The sequence below is a fragment of the Setaria viridis genome, chromosome 1 (assembly GCF_005286985.2).
Source record: "Setaria viridis chromosome 1, Setaria_viridis_v4.0, whole genome shotgun sequence".
Classification (NCBI taxonomy): Eukaryota; Viridiplantae; Streptophyta; class Magnoliopsida; order Poales; family Poaceae; genus Setaria; species Setaria viridis.
In genome coordinates this window covers 5,032,121-5,052,801 of record NC_048263.2, presented here as the reverse complement: position 1 = coordinate 5,052,801, position 20,681 = coordinate 5,032,121, and the positions used below count along the sequence as shown (strand labels likewise).

Below are 20,681 nucleotides of genomic sequence, written 5' to 3'. Positions count from 1 at the left end.
CCCAATTTATAGCCAGGCGAGGGAGGGAGGGAAGGAGGGTGGCGAGCTGTGCGGGGCAGGAGGATCGCGAGGATTCCGCGCAAGTTGGCGGGCGGTTTGGACGGTGGGGATGGATCGGCCGAGGCCTTGCACGCGCCCGCGCGCGATTGGACTGTAGCTGCTGGCGCGCAGCAGCGTGGCTGCCGTTCTTTTTCTCCCCGGAGCTGAAGCGCCTAAACCTGGATTTAGAGGTGCTGTTCAAATGATGGATTCTGATGAATTTTGTTTTTGTATCAGGCTAGGCTCATTGGTCTCACCAGGTGTTTCAGCTTTTTTAACATGAGAAGCTACCACTTGAAACCTTTCCCTGAACCTCCAAGTGGGAGATTTGTTGGAGGGAGAGACGTTGGATTAGCACTCTGGTAGCTGTCTTTCCTAAGAGCAACTCTTGCTGTCTAACTCCCCAAGCTAAATTTTAGCAAACCATCAAGAAAATTGTGTTCCAAAAGACTTGCTATCCTTCCTCTCCCGCTTGCCAAACTTAGCAAGCTAATTTGGCTTGTTTGGCTTGCCAAAGTATGGGTCCCACGTGCAGTAATTGTCAAAATGGAGAGCTTGTTGTAGTACAAAATAGAGAGGCTGTTGGAGTGGATGGAGAGTGCGGATTTTAGAAAGAAAATTAACTGTTGGGATTTAAAGAGTGGGAAATGGATAATCTGTTAGAACGAGCAACTCAATATAAAGAGAAATTTTTTACTAAGAGTTAAAAATAAGTAGTCTGTTGAAGATGCTCAGCTGGTCCCGAGTCCTGACAGGCTAGTCACACGTAATTTTCACCCCCTATTACTAGTCTACTACCAATCACTTTATCTCCTTTGACCGGCCAATCGGCGACTCTGGTGCCATTCGGTAAAAATCAATCTCTTTGCGGCTGCAAGCCTGCAACTGAAACGTGATGCACGTAGGTAGGGCACTGTGAGTAAGATCTCTAACTGCGCCGAAGGGATTCTTGGGAGCTTCCAGTCGTTCTCAGGAGACAGGAGAACAAATCTAGCTGTCCAGCAATGAACTCTCGGTCTCTCGGATAAGAATTGCCATGAATAAATTACTGCCAATTATACGAGCAAAAAGCTCCAAGTTGAGCTTTCACAGCAGTGTGCATGAGGTAGAACAACATTATTGTCTGAATGTAACTTCAGATAAGGGCGGGAGGAAATGGAGGTAGGGGCTGTTCAGATAAGGACGCTTACGGGGATAAGCCAGCATCTCAGAGTCACTAATACGTTTAGTCACTTCAGGTTCAGGGCCATTTTTTCTAAGCAGACTCTGGCCAGGATGCACTGCACAGCTTCCTGTTTAAGAGAGACCCCCAGAGAGACACAAATCTTGATTTGCACGCAATTCCGTGATCTCGCATCCCTAATCGGAATTCCACAAAAACAATTCCCTAATCAGAATTCCACAGAAACAATTCAGGAAAAAAAGTAGCATTCACATTGCTCCAATAATCTACCATGTTCGGTGCCTAACAAGTAGACTTCCACAAGTTTCTTTCGCCAGATCATTGCTAGTATTCCCTTCAGCTATGCCGCGTATATGTACGCGTATCTATATCTGTATGTAGTATATAATTCAAGCTCAGTGACTAATGAGGACGAGTCAAAAAGGGAGGTTATGCCATGTAAAAGGGATTCTACCCACAATAAAGATCTCAGAAGCACAGTTCAAGCTTGTGCTGCCTACAGCTCCCACTATCCACAGCTGGGCTTGCCATGTTTAGAAGAGGGAAGCTGCAAAATGCAAGATCTCTTCACCTATGTGCCACTGCTGGCTCGTTACTTAATTTAGTCCTTGCCGTACATGTAATGCGCTCTCGCTGTAATCACAATATTGCGTCGATCCTAAGAGCGAATTTTAGGCGGAATCCTAATGATGGGCAGAGGTTCAGAGTTGTTAGGCGGGAGCTATGAACTTAGATGTAAAGATATGTTTGCGTCCTAATCTCTGATAAACTAATTGGATTCTCCATGCAGGAAAGCTGAATTGGTTTTTTTCTATGTGTTTATGTGTCCCTCAGTTTCTTTTATGTATGCTTTGTGTCCAAATGGCATTGGAAGATGTTGCCACTTGCAAGAGATGAATCTTGGGCACAGGATGGTTGATGGCTTCCAAAGGAAGATGGCAATGGCAGAGAAAAAAGAGGGGGTTAAGATATCCTCATCTTTGCAGCTGAGATTTTCATATGCCAAAGTGTTCATCCCTTTTGATCAGACTATAGTATTAATATATGGCCTACTTTCCTTTCCTGTGATCTAAACAAACAAAGAATAATAGAATCCGACAAATGGTAACTACTTAGAGAACCTAGAAAGCCAGTGATATATCTCTACTTAAAGGACATGGAATAAGAAGAAATATATTGGCTTGCTAGTGCAGCGCAGATGTGCAGTTCTGCGAGAAATACATTGTGCAAAAGATAGCGATCTGATCAATAAAATGGATTATGATCAGCTTCCTGATTTTAGTAAGCTTTAATCTACTTGAAGAGTTCCTTTGATCTGATCTGTTGCCATTGCATCAATGGTAATCGTTGCAATGCAAAAGATATCTAATATCTATGCAGAGCACATAGATTTCTATTATCATAAAATCTCAATATGCAGAATAATCATTTTTCAAGCACTATATCAACACAAGTGGTTTAATGGTTAATTTCTTTTTATCAAACCTATATTTATTGCTAGCACAGGTACGGTACATGTGATTTGATTTTGACATAGTTGAATAAATCCTCACCTTGGGCAACATTACTGCAAGAAGATCGCCTTTCATAAATAAAGCACACCCCTGAGACAAAAAGAATGTTATTCAGTGAGCCTTTTCCAGCTGGCCAATTACCTTGAGAGCTTCACTTCTACTGCTCTTGTAAAGCTTCATCTCTTTTCTGCTTTATCCCCTTCTAATCATGACAGCTTCTTTACACCAAGTTTAACCTTGGGGCAGTATAGGGCCTAAGATATTCCCGTGTGTGTAGAGTTGGAACCGTTTATAGATCTTTTCCGTTCAGCTTTCTCTAAAGGTTGCATGAATTTATTCTGCTCAAGTCCTGTTAGAGGTTTACAGCCATCGACATAGTAGTGCGGGAACCAAGAACTACGGCTGGAATTCGACGACTAATTTCTGTGAATCCATAACCACTGAAATGCAGATTCAGGCGACGTCGCCGTGGGTTTTCCGTCCAGGAGTTTCTCTGATACACTGCACGAATTGATCCGTGGTGTACCATCAACAATTAGAGGTGTAAAATGTTGTGTTCAGTCCGTCATTCTGTTGCAAATTGATGGATGAAAGGATATTATGCCCATTCACAGTTCATCTACCACTCGGAAGTTCAGTGCTGGCATCTCCTGATATTTTGCCAGCAGCTTCTCCCCAAGCAGATGCTCGCTACAAAGTTGCAGCAACATGCTACGATTTAGCCCCAGTATTTGCAGTCTGCATCTCATATGGCAAATGTACGTGCAGCATTTCAACTGATTGGCAATGGACATAACTTGGTGAAGCCAGATAAAACCAACAGCACAACTCATGTCAGAATTCCCTATTCTATTGAATAAAAATGCTTTAGAAGAATCAAGATGTATAATTACAAAGATTATCTTTTACTGTTTGTGACAGAGATCCTTCTCACATCTCAGAGCAGTTAAACAACACCGTTTCAGTAAACTGCAGAAAGGATTCGGGTGTACAAAGCTCTCTTTTGCAAATAAGCCCACATCGATACAAATGTCCCCAAATTATTTGCGTCCATGAGGAGCTTCATAATTACTTCCAGAATTACCTGCTGCTCGCCCAGACCCATAGACTGGAGGCTGTGTGGCCAACCCATAGGGAGAGGAACCCTGTGCAACAGCAAAGGCAGACGGTGCCTGTGCTAGACCATAGGATGACGGTAGCTGTGTGTGTCCATACCCAGCTGGTGCCTGTGCTTGTCCGTATGATGGTAGTGCCTGAGCTGAGCCATAGGGACGAACTGTTGCCACGCCGTAGGATGATGGGACAGATCCAGGTGCATATGATGGTGGCATCTGTACAGATCCGTAGGTGGATGCAGATTGTACCCATGCATATTGAGGCGGCGTTGCCTGATTGGATCCATAGGAACCAGCACTGCTCCCATGAGCCACAGTAGCTGCTGCCTGTGCCTTTGAAGCGTCATACCCAGCACTCTTCAAAGAGTCAAAGCCAGAGGCAACCCTTGATACATCATGGGTTCCAGATTTTGAAGAACTGAAACTGGCAACACGAGAAGCATCATATGTATTGCCTCTTGATGGATCAAATCCAGAATGAAGACCAGTTCCAGCTGGGCTTCCACTTAAAGGGTCTACCAGACCAGTAGGAGTTGTCCTTGCCTGAAATAACATCAAAATCATATTGTTATCGCTAACTGAAGATGGATCCAAGACATAGTAAGCTGAAGACAGAAGATTATGAGTGCTACAAAATGGTAGACTAATTGATTTATGGCCCCCTTTTGTACAGTAAGATAAGCATCTATTAACTTCACGCCAGAAAAAGAAAGAAAGCAACATAGGCATCAAGGGACGAACTTCAACCACCAAATATATAGCTTAGGATTTGTAGTTACTCTGCACTAGCTATCAGCAACTCCTCCTTGGGCTCATGGCTACTCAAGGTGAAAACAGGGGGACTTCCAGATTGCTGATTCAATAGTACTACAGTATATAGCACCCATACTAAAAAATCTTGACATGGAGGGTATGTGCCATCATCAAACTAACTGGAATATTTTCTTTTAGAATTCTATGCCATAGTTCTCTCAAAATTTCCAAACAAAAGAACACCAGTTACTGACAACACTGGACTGCATATTTTGAGAGCACGATCCTAGAGCATAGTTCAGAACATAAGATTCCTCAACAAGACATGCTAGTTCTATCAAACTTCCCCTCACATATATAATAGTGTACTAAAGAAATTATTCTTCCAAGTGATTGCAAATCCAACCAAATACGGACATCCAAACAACATGGCCATATCATGAAAATTTTGGTGATTCAATAGAATATGACTACTGAAAAATACCAGCTTTTTTCATATAAAGAATTGTCTAAACAGAGCAAATAACTGCACGTCAAGAAGATGAAAGAAGTGCGGTATGTATCAGTAGCCCAGTAGATTGCCTGGAAGACATGCTGATTAGGCGCTGAAGGGTGCAGTGTCCACAGCAGAAGGCACTGGAGGTGCCGAGGTGGTGCCAAAGCGGGAGATATGGCGGCAGCGGCCAGAAGGATGCCCAAAAGATGACAGGAGAGGATCTAGGATTTAGGAATGAATGACTGAACAGGGAATGGGGTGGAGTAGTAGACAAACAATGAAGTGAGGCATCGAGCTCAGACAGGACCAGGCTCATGTGTTTGCATCGTTAGAGACCAAGGGAAATCAACGAGTGGGTGGGCGGCTAGGCTGAGAATCCCTCTCCAATTTATGCCCTGAACGGCGGATGCCAACACCTTAACTTCAATTTAAGCATTCATCGTGACTTAAATCGATTAAATTTAAAGGTAGCAACCAATTATGAAAGAATCCTTTCAACAAAAGGTTTCAACTGCCATTAATGAACAGACATTTTTATATTGAGGAAAATCTATGTAAAAGCTGCCTCATGGTGGCATACTCTTACAATCGAAACCATAGAACATACTGAAGACCAAACAAAAAAAATTATTCACTGGATAAATTGACAATCAGCATCCCTAGTCAACTTTTAAGCTACCCTCTGGAAGTAAGAACCAAAGATGTTCACCTGTGCTCTTCCATAACCATCATAAGCAATTTGTCCAACAGAAAGATGGCTAGATGTACCATCATCCTTTTGACTAGTAATGGGATTGTAGAAAATGCCTACAGATATGTTGTTTCATGGTTAAATACACCCAATTGAAAGCCTCCATGTAGTAGTAAAGGAAATAACTGATAAACGACAAACTACATACCACTTTTGTCAATATTAGCTGCATTCCTCAACTCCGCACGAAGTTTTTCCAGCTCTGTAACCATGGAGTCGTAATTCCTTTTCATTGCCTGCAATGATTCGGAGTGATCCACCCTGAGTTTCCTTTCATACTCATATGTAGACCTGAAATACAATTAGTGCATGCAAAGATATGGTCAATCACGCACTGAAATTGAGAAACAGACATAATAAGAATAATAAACACAGTACCCGCCACGGACCTTAGGTGCTCATATTCTTGTCTAGCAGCATCCCGTTCAGCAACAAGCGCTGGAAGCTGCTGCGCCTCGCCGAGGTTTCTCTGCAGGTCCTTGCTCAGCTTCTGAACGTCCGCCACCATGTTCTGCCTCACCGCCACAAGGTTCTGCGCCTCCGCGTGCGCCTGCTGCAGCTCCACCTTCACGGACTCGCAGGCCTTCAGCTCGGCCTCCATCTTCCCAACCTTGTCAAGGAGCCCCCTCATATCCTGCTCCTCGGCGGCCTTCGCGGCCTCCCCCTGCGCCTGCAGCCTCTGCAGCTCCTGCTGCGCCGCCGCCAGCTCCTTCCTCAGCGACCCGTGGCTCACCGCGAGCCGGTCGTTCTCCACCGCCAGCTTCTGCATCTCCCCCCGCTGCGCCGCGAGCTTCTGCTCCAGGACCTCCGGCGGCGGCAGCATGTCGTAGGGGAACGGCCCGGGCCCGAGCCCGTGCCCGTGCCCGTGCCCCGGCGGCGGCAGGTGCATCCCCGGCCCGTACGGGTCACGGACCTCCCGGTGCATCATCCCGTGCGCCGCGGGAACTGGACCCTGCCCGGGGCCGGGGAGCGCCCGGTGGTGGTAAGCGGGCATGCCGGCGGCAGGCTTAACGCGGGGCATAGGGTTCGGCTAAATCCCCCAAATCGTCTGGAAAATAAATTCCGCGCAAACACCTAAATTCCGCGCAAACACCTAGGGCGCCGCCGATTCTCCTACGGCGTCAACTGGGGTTGAACTTGCGCGATGGGGAGGACGAACCTAATCGAATTGTTAGTTTAGTAGGGCACAAATCCGCAATATGGCTGAATGCAGAGTGAGATTTGGATTTGATTGAGAACGAAACGAACTAGAGGGAATCAGAGTTACTTACGAGCAAAAGGAGGAAGGGTACGCGAGAAGGAATGGAGCAGGTCCGGATGGATGCCCGCCCCGCGGCGGTCCAGTACCCGCACAAGCAGGGAGGAGGATGAGGCGGGCAGATTCCGGCGAGAGGGGAGTGGCTTTGCTGTGCCCCGTCGCCGGCGGTGAGGCACAGGCGCACAGCTAATAGATCAAGACTATCAAAGAGGACTAGCGGTGAGAGAGGACGAATAGTCAAGCGAAAACGGGAATTATTTGATCTTTGAGCCCATTTCTTCTTCCTTCCGTTTCAAAACGTAGGTCGCATCTACAAAATATAAAACGACCTATATTTTGGATATATACTTTGATAGTAGAATATGGCTCATTAATTTAGATCTTATACTAGTAGAAATATTCGTGCGTTGCTACGGGTACTTAGTTACTCTCACGTTATTATTCGTTTGTTCCTAATGTGGATCCACACATGGAAATAAAAAAATTCAACATTTAACCTCCGCTCTATCTATTCATTCAATTTCCCCATACTTATCGTCATCCAGCCAGTCGCTGCCTCTTCGTCCATCGATGCCACCCGCATCTTGCCCATCCTCACCGTCGCCCACGCGGTGCGCATCTTGCCATCCTCGCCGTCGTCCAGGCAAGCGCTCGTCCTCCCCGTGCCTAGCCTCATTCCTACTTCGAGCGCTAGGCCACAGCGCCTCTAGCCACTATGAGCAGGAGTGCGTTCTCCTCTTCTTCTCGTTTACATCCACCTCCATTTTATAATACACTCTCCCAATTGCTAGATATGGAGGCTTTAGTTCCGGATCTGAAGGGGATGGACGTCATTGAGAGGGGGTGTGAGGTCCTAGCCTCCGCCCCTGTTTGCGTTGCCTGTCGACTGCCGCAACGCCCCCCCCCCCTTCCCAAGTGCCATGCCCTCACTGGCACATGGCTCTACTTGGTTGACTGTAAGGAGGCACTCGGCTCCTTGTTTCCTTTCTCCTTCCTCCTCTCTCCTTCCGCTAGGGCGAGCGGCAGTAGTGCGTGGTGAGCGCGGGGAGGGTTGGCCACGCGAGCGACAATGCATATCTTATTCACAACAATAAACACAAGTTCAACATAGGCAAATAGCAAAGAATAGAGGTTCTAGTACATAACAAGTAGAGTGATTTTGAAGCTGAATTCCTTATCACAGCAGTAGCATCGTCAGAGCTACTATATATTCAGATGATGTCTAAGCACATGAACTGAGCAAAGGCCAACATGACCCTTCACTCCTTTAGGCAGTGGATGTTCTCCATGTCTGCAACCTCATTAGAATGCTCTTTTCGACAGGAACTGAGCAAAGCGAAGGGAAAGGGGAAAGAGCTAACCGGCCGGTAAACAAGTTGTAGGTGAACAACTTACTAGAGTTCGCTGGAGCCGACGGAGAGCTGCAGAGCTTCTTGTCTTGTGGGTCAGAGATGCAGGATTGCAGGTCATCGCGGCCGGCAGCTTTGCAGGTGTGGTGTGGCCGTGCGTGGCGAACTGGTGTTCTACTAGAGGTCCGTCGCCGGCGCCGGCGCTCCTGTAGGCATTGTGCGGGCGGTGACGCACGAGCGGGGAGTCGGCGGCGGCACGATGTGTGGAGAGGGTCGGGGACCTTTTTGCAAAATCGTCAAGATATATTACAAGGGTTGCGGGTTGATTACGAAAAAATTGAGGGACTTTTTTTAAAACAACCACAACGATCGGAAGAAGCAACCGCACTTTAATAATATTAGGTAGAGATACAACGAGAATGAGAACAAGTTTATACGCAATACATCATGAACAAACCATATCTAATGTACGAGTACACAATGAGTCTATTGGTTTACACATCCTTTACACTAAAGTTAATCATTTTTATATAGTCATGTTCATCTACAAACCTGCTTTTTTGAAAACCAAACATGTAGTAAACTTGATTGGTTAGAAGTTAGAACTCACAAATGTGATGGGTTTCACAATTTTTCTAACCTGGTTCCACATTTTTATGCGGATGCAGTTTCAGCGTGCTAAGAAAATGGACATAGGCTGTTCCCATTGAATTGTCAACATAGTAGCGGTCGAATTGTTATCAGCAGGGCTTCTCCGAAGACTTATTCTTGCAATTTTAGGTGAAGCTCTATGAAACACAAACTTAAGAAATGGCTCCATGAGAGAAACTTCAGATGAGAAAAGTCATTTTTCTACTGCATAGGTGAAGCCAGATAGAATGGCTTTGTTTGGAACAGTTTAAATCCTGCTTAGGGCCAAAATAAGCTGAAATTAGTAGCCAAACGGCACGTTTTTTTCAACTTTTTCTGGCCGCGTTTCTCCCTACCGCTCCCATTTGTACTAAAACGTAGAAGCTGAATCAAACCCGCTTCTCAGGTAAGCTTTTTTTTCAGTTTTTGCAGTTTATTTGAGAAGTGTTTTTTTTCACCTGTATCAAACAGGGCCAATGACTCCTCTGGCTTCTCTAGCTCTTAGGGTGAAGCCCTACAAAACACTTCAAAAATCAAAGGCCTTGTTTAGTTGTTCGATTTTGGACAGTCAAAATCACTGCGCCAGCACTGTAGCGTTTCGTTTGTATTTGTAAATTATTGTCCAAATATTGACTAATTAGGCTCAAAAGATTCGTCTCGCAAAGTACAACCAAACTGTACAATTAGTTTTTGATTTCGTCTACATTCAGTACTCCATGCATGTACCGTAAGTTTAATGTGATGGGGAATTTTCTTTTTGCATAGTACCAAAGTTGAAATTTTAGGGTAACTAAACAAGGCCAAAGCTTGCATGCATGTCGAACTCGGCTGCCTCTGCCCACGCCTAGCTAGGTAAGATAGTATATCCTACGTATAGCTATCAATTCTATCGTATAGCTATCAATCTGTGCAATGACAAAGTTTGAACAAACTGGAGGGGTGTGCTTGCTTTCGTGGGTGCATAGAATTGATTTATGGGGTGCAAATATGGTGAAAATTTGGATGTAATAACTGGTTTTCATTTTCGTGGGGATGCATCAATACCTCTAATCATTATATAACTTCACCCAACACTAGTGTGACTGTGGGGATTTTTTATTTGTCGCCAGATTCAATGGTTACATGGGAAGCAGTGAACCAAATTTTAATCGGTTTTGATGAATTTTAGAGCTCAGACCAGCACCGGAGGTGCTCTAATAATATTCCTTAGCGCAGTTTATTTGTAATAATTCACGTGTTATAAATATCCTTTTAGGAAACTGTCAATATTTTTTCTATTTAGATATCATTATGACTTAAAAAAGATCAACATTTTGGATGACATTCTAACTGAAAGTTCACATTGTTAAATTATACAAATTGTAACATTAAGTATTTTTGGCGAAATCCTTTGCAGCACGCGTCTTTGGTTTCAGCCGATGCCCACTTCAGCGGTAGGGACTCGATTGTAATTTTGTATTCCACTTTTGGCCTATAGAAGGGTACAGTTGTAATTTCATATTGTACAGGGACCTGATAAGTTTCCCTGCCCAGCTCCGTCGTCCTCCGTGTGTGCAGTACAGTGCTGCAGTGTGCACGAGCCCAACCCGCAGCCAGCCACTGTCCCCTGCGCCGCGCCAACTCCAAACCCTAGCGGCGGGCCGCGGGGCCCCGTCGGCGGGGACCTTCCGCCGCTTCAGGCGGCTGAGATCTCCGTCGGCGCCATCCATTCCATCCGCCCCCTCGTCGGTTTCTCTCATCGCCTCGTCTCGGCCTGTTTCCCCTCCCGCCGACTCCGCACCGCGAGTCCGCGAGCCAGGCAACCAGCAACCAATCCGACTAGGATTTGGGCAGCAGGGCGATTGGCGGCGCGCGACAAAGGGACGCACGGCGGCTGGCCGGAGCTGGCGGCGGCGACGCCGACTCGGCAAGGAAGGGGGGTGCGGGCGCGAGCCGCGAGGCGGCGAGGGAGGGAGGCGCGGGGTTAGATGCGGCGAGCCGTTTGGTGTTCGCCGTCCAACGCCAACCAGCGCTAGCGCTCGAGGCCTGAAGCAGCAGACTCCCGCGCGGCGGCGCTTGGCCCCTCAAGGCCATCCGAAGTCACCAGGGACAGGGATACAGCAGCTCCTACAGCAGCCCAGGTAGCCGGCTAAGTGATTTTGATGCCATTGTTGATTTGGTTGAACCGTCGTTTGCCGCTTCCTGCCTCCTCTCTCCCCTTTAATTATTATTGTTGTTTATCGTCTATTCACATAGCTATGCTATTGGACAGATCACGGATGAAGATTGGAGAGAATCTTTGGCATGCAAAGCGATTTCTGCATATGCCACTGCTTGCGTAGGTCAGTTGCTGTCTCTTTTCATTGAATCTTAATCGTAACGACCTTAGCTTGTCACTGGTGATGTCCTATGCGGAATCATGATTTCTCTAGGTGGATTTTCTACTTGCCTTGTTAGTTGGTAGCCGGCATCAAAGTTTATGATTAGCTTGTTAGTTAGGAGAGACAGAAACTTCAACTTCAGCAGGTCCAAAATTTCCTTTGATACGTTTTGTAAATTGTTCTTGTCGGCTAGCTATGCTACGGCCTCAGACGATTTGGTTTTAGATTTTTTTCAATTAGTGACTGTGAGACTTAATATGATTTTAGTAGAACACTAGATGCAGATTTTAATAGAACAGTTGATGCAGATTTTAGTGGAACAATGCAGTACTGAAGGTTATCAGGTACTTGTGAGCAGAAAAGCGTGCCCCAGCCGTTGAAGTTTTAACTGTTTTTATGCTTTCCTGTGTGTTTACAATGCGAATGGTTGATGCTGCGGAGTTGTCTAAATTTCTGCAAATTAGTCTTTTGTTTGGAAAAAATATTTGTACTTGAACAATGTTTACTAAGGCAAGGTAGCAGATTCAGGTACTTAGGTTGAGGTTGCATTGCTGTTACTTAGCGGGTATTGACCTGGGCCATTTGCATCGGATGTCTTTCAAACACCCACTTGATGTACTACACAAATATTTCCTAAAAGATGCTATTAATGGCCTTAAACAACAAACTGCAGCCCAATTAGCCCACAGTCCTACACGGGCACACCTCCACCCGGTGGTTGATGGCTACCTCTTGCTCTACCAAGTCTAGATCATGGTTGGTTTTGCCTTTCAGTGCTTCATGATCTCTTCCCCCACAGTCCCCAAATTTACTAAACTCTAGCGGCCTACCCTAGGCAGCAGGCACTGGGAGGAAGGAAGGAAGGGGGGCAGGGGCACCCGAGCCATCCATGCGTCCATGTATGGAGATTATTGAAAGATTACAGTTCATGCCTAATTAAGGGGGTTTATCTGCGATGGACTCACCAAACATACATAAGCTACATTTTCAGAGGGTGTTTACCTTTGTGTAGTTAGTAATTTGATGTGTCCTACACCTAAAGCATCCATTCATTAACTTCACATTAAATTGACCTTCTGAACTGATCTGAACAGAAAGTATTCCAGTTAATTAGGATGGGTGGTCTCAAGATTATTTTCTTCTTTGGGTCAAATTTTTAAATATCAAATATGGAAAACTCAGTCAAATCAAATACTCTGTTCTCTATGCTGTTCTTTTTGAACCTCTACATGGTCCTTACAGCTATTTGCTATAATTATGATTTTTAGTTGAGTTTTCTGTATATTAGATGGTGTATAGCTCCAATGAGCTGTCAGTAATCCATGAAATACCATGTAAATGCACTTCTTCTGTTCCCTGTCCCCTGTGTATAATGGCAGTTTGCTGTTTCTATCTTTGAACAGTTTCTGGTGTTTTAGGAACATATTTTTCACTGAGAAATATTGCAGTAACTATTTCCCTTGAGCTTGAGGCTTTCCTTGAATTACTTGCTGAAATTGATCGGTAATTTCTTTTCCTGTGTAGACTAACTTATTAAGCATAGATTCTTAAAATCCTGCAGATCATCTTAAGGGGACCTTTGTGTTGGTTATATCTTAGAAGGAGTCATGGGAAGAGGACAAATCGTTGCTGTTCTTCAAGTAGGTGGAGAATTTTCAACGGATGATGATGGGCATATGTCCTATTATGGTGGAGAGGCACACGCAATGCATGTAAAGAGTGATTGGACTTTTAAAATGTTCAAACATGAGATATCTTCAACACTCAATAATCTCAAACTTGATTCCTATGTGTTCAAGTATTTCCTTCCAAGAAATGACAAAACCTTGATTTCAATCTCAAATGACAAAGACCTGAGGCGGATGGTTGACTTTCACGCGGAGTCAGAAACAACATACATTTATGTCATGAAGAAGGCTGACAACAGGTATAATTCTGATTGGAAGTGTGTCAATTTGTAGTGGATTTCCAAAATTGATGTTATATATTTTTGCAGGTTGAAGAGCTCGATATCAGACTCTGGCACTCCTGCAGATTCTGCTATCATAGCTACTACTCCAGATGGATCCAAGCGGCAAAAGATTTGTGCAAGTTGGGAGAATGCGATAACAGGAGTTGGTCAAGTGTTTGAAGGTCCAAAGGAATTCCGTGATGCATTACACAAGTATGCCATTGCACATAGGTTCCATTACAGATTTGTTAAGAATGACTCTTCGCGTGTAACCGCAGAATGTACTGACGAAGGATGTACGTGGCGTATACATGCATCAAAATCTCATGCAAAGGAGTTCGCGATCAAGAAAGTCTTTGGGACTCATACTTGTGAATCAGAGACCATCAAAAGTCATCGTTTGGCGTCTCAAAAATGGGTTGCTAGTGTTATTAAGGAAAAAATACGTGATAGTCCAAACTACAGGCCAAGAGATATTGCCAATGATCTCCAACGTGAATACGGATTGTGTCTGAACTACTCCCAAGCTTGGCGTGGCAAAGCAATAGCCCGAAAAGAACTTTACAGCTCACATGAAGAGGCATGCAATCAGCTTCCTTGGTTTTGTCAAAGGATCGTCGAGACTAACCCTGGAAGTGTGGCTACATTAGAGGCCTTGGAAGATTCGAAGTTCCGTTTCTTTGTTGCATTCCATGCCTCCCTTCATGGTTTTGAGCATGGTTGCAGGCCCCTTCTCTTCCTTGATGTGATATCTGTGAGGTCAAATAAGCACTGGAAGCTATTAGCTGCTACTTCAGTTGATAGTGAAGGTGATATCTTCCCTGTTGCACTGTCTGTAGTGGATGATGAGAGTCAAGAAAATTGGCATTGGTTTCTTGAGCAGCTAAAAGCTTCATTACCTGCACTAGGAGCAATAACTTTCATATCGAATGGTAAGAATGGTTTATGGGACAAGGTTTCTCTCTTATTTCCAGATAGTTGTCATGGATATGATGTCAATTGTTTTGTTGAAGAATACAAGAAACAGTTGGATGACAGTTGGAGTGAAGAAGTAAAAGATACAATGGTTGAGCATCTTAAGAAAGCTATTTATTCTTGCAAAGTTGATGAATTCAATCAGTACGTTGAACTCATCAAAGCTGAATCTGACAAACTTGCTGAATGGCTTTTAGAAACTAAACCTGAACGGTGGTCAGATGCCTTTTTCAAGGGGTCACGACTTGGTCAGTACACGTGCAATGTTTCTGAGACCATTGCTGAGTGGATCCCCAGCAGATATGAGCTCTCAGTAGTGCAGTTGGTTGACACAATCAGATGCAACCTAATGGAGATGATGTATGCACGAAGGGAATCTTCCAATGCCTGTACAGAACTTCTAACACCATCAGCCAATCAGAAACTTCAGGAACAGATGAACAAAGCTCTCACACTCAATGTTGTCTGCTCGACTGGAAGTGATGGAAACAGTCATGTGTTTGAGGTGTGTGATGACTCGGTCCATGTTGTTAACATTAATACACGGGAGTGCACTTGCAGAAAATGGAATGTGTCCGGGATTCCTTGCTCGCATGCAATTGCAGTTTTTGACCGTACTGAACAGTGTCCACTTGATTACTGCGACAAATATTTCACAACGGAATACTACCGCTGGACTTATGCAATGTCCATAAATCCAATACCTGATGTTCTTGTACCTACTGTAGCAGGTGACCCATCGCATGGCACAATATTACATTTGAGCCCAATTCTAACCCGGAGGCAAGTTGGCCGACCAAAGGAAAAGCCTGCTGATCCACGCATTGCAATCAAAAGGGCGGTGCGCTGCAGCAGGTGCAAGGGCTATGGGCACAACAAAGCAACTTGTAAAGTCCCCATCACTGCATAAGTTGCCCTTGCTATCAGTTCTCAAATGTAAATTATGTGGTAGTCACTTTCTCTGTCCTTATGAAGTATGAACTCCAGTTGAACCTTCATGTGAAATGACATCGTTTATCAGTTAGCTTGTTAGCATTGTCTTGTTTGTTGATTATATGCTGCGAAGCAGTGTTTTTATTGCTGCCGTGCTTGAGCTTGGGCTAGCATTATTCATAACCAAAACTCCAATATTTCCATATGGGCAATTAAGCAGTTGATTGTTATCCAATTAACTTTACCCCCCCTCCTAGGCCTCACTGCCAGTGCCAGGGTAGTTGCTTTGGCACCCAGAGGCCGGATCCTGCTTTCGTTGCTGATGTTGCTGTTGTTGCTTGGAAAGTGAAATCAGAACACATATAAGCTTTGCTGAACAATTTCTAGTCTATGGTATGTTGAAATTCCTATGTGAAATATTATCGTTGTTAAGCTTTAATTTGACACATGCTATTCTGCTCGTGTAAACTGGACTTGTTATTCTCAAAATGTTTTTTCCCTGAACGTAATTGCAGTATTATTGTTCTGGTATGATTTGGCATTATACAGGATGGCATTCAATCGTATTTGTTTCTGCTGTGTGTTCATTGTATCACACATACACAGTATTCATTCGTCTCCATTAAGTATCAGATTATGATGCTCTACTGCTTGCGCGGCCTGATAAAATGACAATGCACACTAACTGAACCTGCTGCATCGAACTGAACTATCTATTCCTCTTTGGTCACAGGCTCTTTTCATCAGGAAACCCCACAAACAGACGTGTCTTTGGTCGCAGGCTTTCTCTCAGCAAACTACAAAGAGACTTGTGTTTCTGGTTTCTAAATGGAGACGTTGCAGTGTGCTATTTTACATACTCCCTACATTAAGCCGTTAGCTGTACCGCCCGTACGTTGAGTAAAATGCAATCTTGATGAAGTTGTATATCTAGTGGTTGATCTCCCTTATCAGAGTAAATTTGAGGAAAATTAAAAGAAAACACCGATGGAGCTCACCTATGCATGGATGCTGACGATGGAGCACACGCCTTCGTTGAGGGTTAGGGTTTGGGAGCTTGGGGGTTTGGATTTGGTGCTTCTGGGTTCCAGAGGCTATCAGCCTTAGAGGAGTTGCTGGGGAGGTTGCTGAACGAGATGGCAGTAAGGCAAGGCAGTGGAGGTGCTACTGGCGGAGGGATGAGACGATTGGGTAGGGATGGAGGTGGGGGCGTTGAGCTCTGACGAGGTCCACTATGACGATTGGGATGCTGATTTAGTGGTTGACTACGGTATAGAACTAAATTTAGATGATTTCAATAAAATCCTACAACATCTCAGCACATAATTGACTTCTATCTTTTGGCATTTCCTCACTAGTTATTGATGGTTATTGATGATTTATTTTCATATAACTTATCAGGGGATTTATACACAAATCATAACTCTTTTCCTGATAAGTTTAGGACACCTCCTGGAAAAAGCATGGCTAGTAAATCTAGATATTCTCAATACAATTTGCAAAGCACTTTATAGATATGCATCTTCAGCAACCCTTATCCTAAGAAATTCAGTAACAATCATAAAAGTCTAACGGTTCTTACATGGAATCCCCTTGTAATGTTCTAGCATATAAATGACTTCTATAGTTTGGTTCATTTTCCTTCGTTTACTAATTCATTTCTTAGCATGACTTGCTTTCATGCAACTACAACTCTTTTTCTAAGAATTTCATTACGTCTAAATAAGAAAGCAGTCCTAGCAAGAATGAATGTTCCTTTTTTTAACAAAAAGGACTCGAAGCATTTTTTTAGACGGCTTCTATATTTTATTTTCTGCTCCATCATCCCTTACTATTTGTTAAGCGTAGAAATAATAATGATGTATGCAGATACAACAACCATTTTACTAAGATATTATTTGAATATAATAAATTCAATTCTAAAATAAACACTACTTATAGTTCATCATCACATAAAAATGGTTCTTCCTTCTTACCCCCATTATCTAAAATGACATCATTAGTGCTTGGCTACAGGTATCACGCCCTTTACTGAAGAAGCATTGTGTATCTCAACAACATCCTACTTATACATTTCAATAAAATTGAAAAGCCTCCCCTAACTGGTGTATCTATTTGGATCCGTTTTCCATACTCACTAATTTATTAACATATACCTCACCAATGGTTGGATGCAACTACACTTTCCATTTCCCATGTAAGCACATAAATGTCATTAATATTTTGGTTCTTTCCTTACTTAGCATACAACTCATCATTGGCTTTATGCAACAACATATTACTTATTTTTGAGACAGAGGGAGTATTTACCCTAAAAATTATTGGTATACATTTCATTTCAATGCAATTACAACAATCAATTATCTCAATAGATCCATTGCATTTCACGAAAGTATAAACCTAGTCTATTGCTTTTTTCCTTATAAATTCTCTAGATCATGTCACAACAGATAGATGGCTACAATCTTTTGTTTCTGTCCTTCAACTTCCTAAGTTTCTAAATAAAATAGTCCATATCTTATAGAGTTCATTAATTACTGCATGGAAATGTAACTAATTCAATATGCCCATTTCTAATGACATAAATAGCACCATTGTTTGATATATGTAGGGATTTTCATATATAATCACACCCTTCTTTGGACTTTTGATAAAAATACACATATAGCATTTAGTATTCATGTACTATTGCTATATTTTGGCTCTTCTCTAATGGTTACTAATTTATTAGCATACAACTCATCATCAGTTGCTTTGTACAAAAGTGGAGATCGTTGCATCTCACAAAGAAATATACCATATGAAATTAGGTATTTATAATGAAATCTTGAGTATGTCATCACATAAACATAACCCATCTTTTCTATTTTTCTATAAGTTACTATTTCTTTTGATACACACCTCATCAATGGTTGGATTCAACTACAATGGTCCCTTTCATGAGAATTACACAGTTCAAGTACATATTTGTTGAAGTCTTCAAAGCATGCAAGCCAATACATGTCTTCTATCCTTTGCCAATTCTTTTACCAGCAACCTTTTATGGAAATACAACTCAGCAATCCTTTGTATAATAATGCTAATTCCTTTAAAATTCATTGCTTTTCACAAAAAAACTATCCATGTGAAAATTAAATGTCTTTCATAAAATTTAAAGTTTTTCCTCACACGAACTAACACACCTTTTGTTCTTTCCTATAGATTTACTAATTTATATATGTACACCTCATTAGTACTAATTTATATAGATTTTCCTCACACGAACTAACACACGTGAAGTGCCACTCTCTTAACAACAAAGCAGTCCTAAAATTTTTGGACTCCTTCATGGTCCCATTCTAAATGACTCAGCTTTTTTGGCTCTTCCCCTTTCAGTTACTAATAAATTCTTTTACACCTCAGTAATGGTTGGATATGACTATAATATTTAACCCCCCTCGGGATGTGCACCACTATGACTAATAAAGTAGTTCTAAAAATTTCGAACATTTAAAAAACCTTTAGAGCATGCTAGGACATATATGTTTCTATCCTTTGGCTACACTTCCATCGATAATAGATTTTTACCACAAACTCAGAAGTATGCAGCCATGGCATTTAGTTTCAAGAAAGAAAACTAGTCATATGAAAACTGAAAACTACATGTTTTACACAAAATCTTAATTTTTTGAATAGCATAATAGACTCACCTTTTATTTTTCTCTTTCCTTTTGAGTTACTAATTTTTTAATATACACCTCATCAATGGTTGGAGTAAATGCAAATGCTCTTTTTCGTGAGAAGTGCACCACTCTAACAATGAAGTAATTTTGGAAAGTTTTGATGTTTTTGATAAAGTTTTTGTAGCATGAAAACGAGTATGTCTTCAATCCTTTGGCTATGCTTCAATCAGGAGTTTCATAAAACTCATCGGTGGTTTTGCACAACAATGGCATTTTTTTCATGAGAAGCTCGTTACATCATACCTAAAAATATAAGTTGTATGGAACTAATTGTATTAAAAAAATTTATAGTGTTTCATTAATAAGTGACTCATCGGTTATAGTTGTACCCTTTGATAATAAGTTATTGATGTACACCACGCTAATAGTTGGATGCAACCGCAATGATCCTCTCCTTGAAAGATGGTTTCAATAAAGTCTTTAGAACAAGCACATAGGCGTTTTCTATCTTTTGTGTATTACTCCCTCATAGGGATGACTCATAGGGATGAAAACAGGATAGGATTTTCCCGTCCCGACCGGCACCACATATTGGGTAAACCGATCTTATATCGTATTTGCAGGAAAAAATCAGGAAAATCCCGCAAATACAGGAGCGGAATCAGTTAAGACCGTATTCGCAGATCCCGTATTTACTCAGGAAAATTCTCGTCGGTATTCCTGTATTTAGGGCTCGCAACCCCTATTTTGGTCCAGTGGCAGATTCACTTGGCCGAAGCCCACCAACATGCAGCAATCGTCGCCCACTAGGCTTCCTTTATAGCTTCTCTGCGCGCTGGTGTTGATTCCATTCGCGAGGTGCCTTGTTGCGGCCGCGGGACTAAAGCACCTATGCACTGCTGGTTGCTACCTTGCATGTGCATGTTGTGCGTCAGAAGGAGAGAGGCGGAGCTGATGCGGCCCATGATTCCACGGTGGGCTGGTCGCCTGCTACTCTGGTGCTGGTTTAACCTTTTTATTCTTATCTTTTCTATTTATCTTTTTCCTTTGTAGATAGATCTCTACTCTGTTTTCTCACGTATATTGCACCACAATTAAAAAATAACATTCCATACAATGTCCTACGTATATATTTTGTGTTGATCTTCCCGATTTAAATTACCGATTCCCGCCCATTATCGACACGTTCCCGATCGAATAGTTTCATTTCCGACATCCCGTATAACCGATTTTGCTTTCCCGACCGGCGTTCCCGCTCCCTCTCCCGTTCCCGAGAGAAAAATACAGTACGAAAGTGGTTAGAGTGTTTTCCCGACCATTCCCGCTTTTGTCCCTACCTAGACATACATTATGTCTAGATACTATGTATCTAGGATTGCACCTGAGAAGTTCATTGCATCGTACAAATGAGCAATGAGCACAAAACTAACACAAAATATTGAAGTTCTTCATAACACAAGGGACTCATTTATTATGGTTCTACCTTTGAGTTATAAATTTATTGATGTACAGCTCATCAATATATATTTTTGTCATATAAGTGACTCATGTTTTTTGTTTTCCCTTTTTTAACTATAATTTATTGGTTTACACCTCACTAGTGGTTGGAAGCAACTGTACCAACCCTTTCCTCGCAAAGTGTGCCAGTCTCAACAACAAAGGAGCCTTATAAATTTTGGACGTTTTCAATGAACTCTTTAGAGCAAACAAAC

General features: G+C 42.8%; 2 protein-coding genes across 4 annotated transcripts; one reads left to right on the top strand and one right to left on the bottom strand.

Moving 5' to 3' along the window:
- Positions 1-3,568: 3,568 nt before the first annotated feature.
- Positions 3,569-7,356, bottom strand: LOC117861712 (protein FLX-like 2). The gene is given in 6 exon segments (XM_034745284.2): positions 3,569-3,890; positions 3,893-4,394; positions 5,810-5,907; positions 6,000-6,142; positions 6,241-7,010; positions 7,123-7,356. Coding segments are annotated over 5 exon segments (1,449 nt in total). The 5' UTR covers positions 6,873-7,010; positions 7,123-7,356; the 3' UTR covers positions 3,569-3,816.
- A 3,274-nt stretch (positions 7,357-10,630) lies between these two features.
- LOC117861496 (uncharacterized) lies at positions 10,631-15,406 on the top strand. 3 transcript variants are annotated; one of them, XM_034745219.2, is made up of 5 exons: positions 10,631-11,208; positions 11,340-11,409; positions 13,010-13,375; positions 13,445-13,581; positions 13,678-15,406. In XM_034745219.2, the coding sequence occupies exons 3-5, from the start codon at positions 13,056-13,058 to the stop codon at positions 15,282-15,284; spliced, it is 2,064 nt and encodes a 687-aa protein (XP_034601110.1). In that variant the 5' UTR covers positions 10,631-11,208; positions 11,340-11,409; positions 13,010-13,055; the 3' UTR covers positions 15,285-15,406. The 3 variants fall into 3 exon arrangements, with proteins under 3 accessions (XP_034601110.1, XP_034600987.1, XP_034601054.1); XM_034745096.2 differs by having other exon boundaries at positions 13,445-15,406; XM_034745163.2 differs by having other exon boundaries at positions 12,992-13,375; positions 13,445-15,406.
- Positions 15,407-20,681: the final 5,275 nt, after the last annotated feature.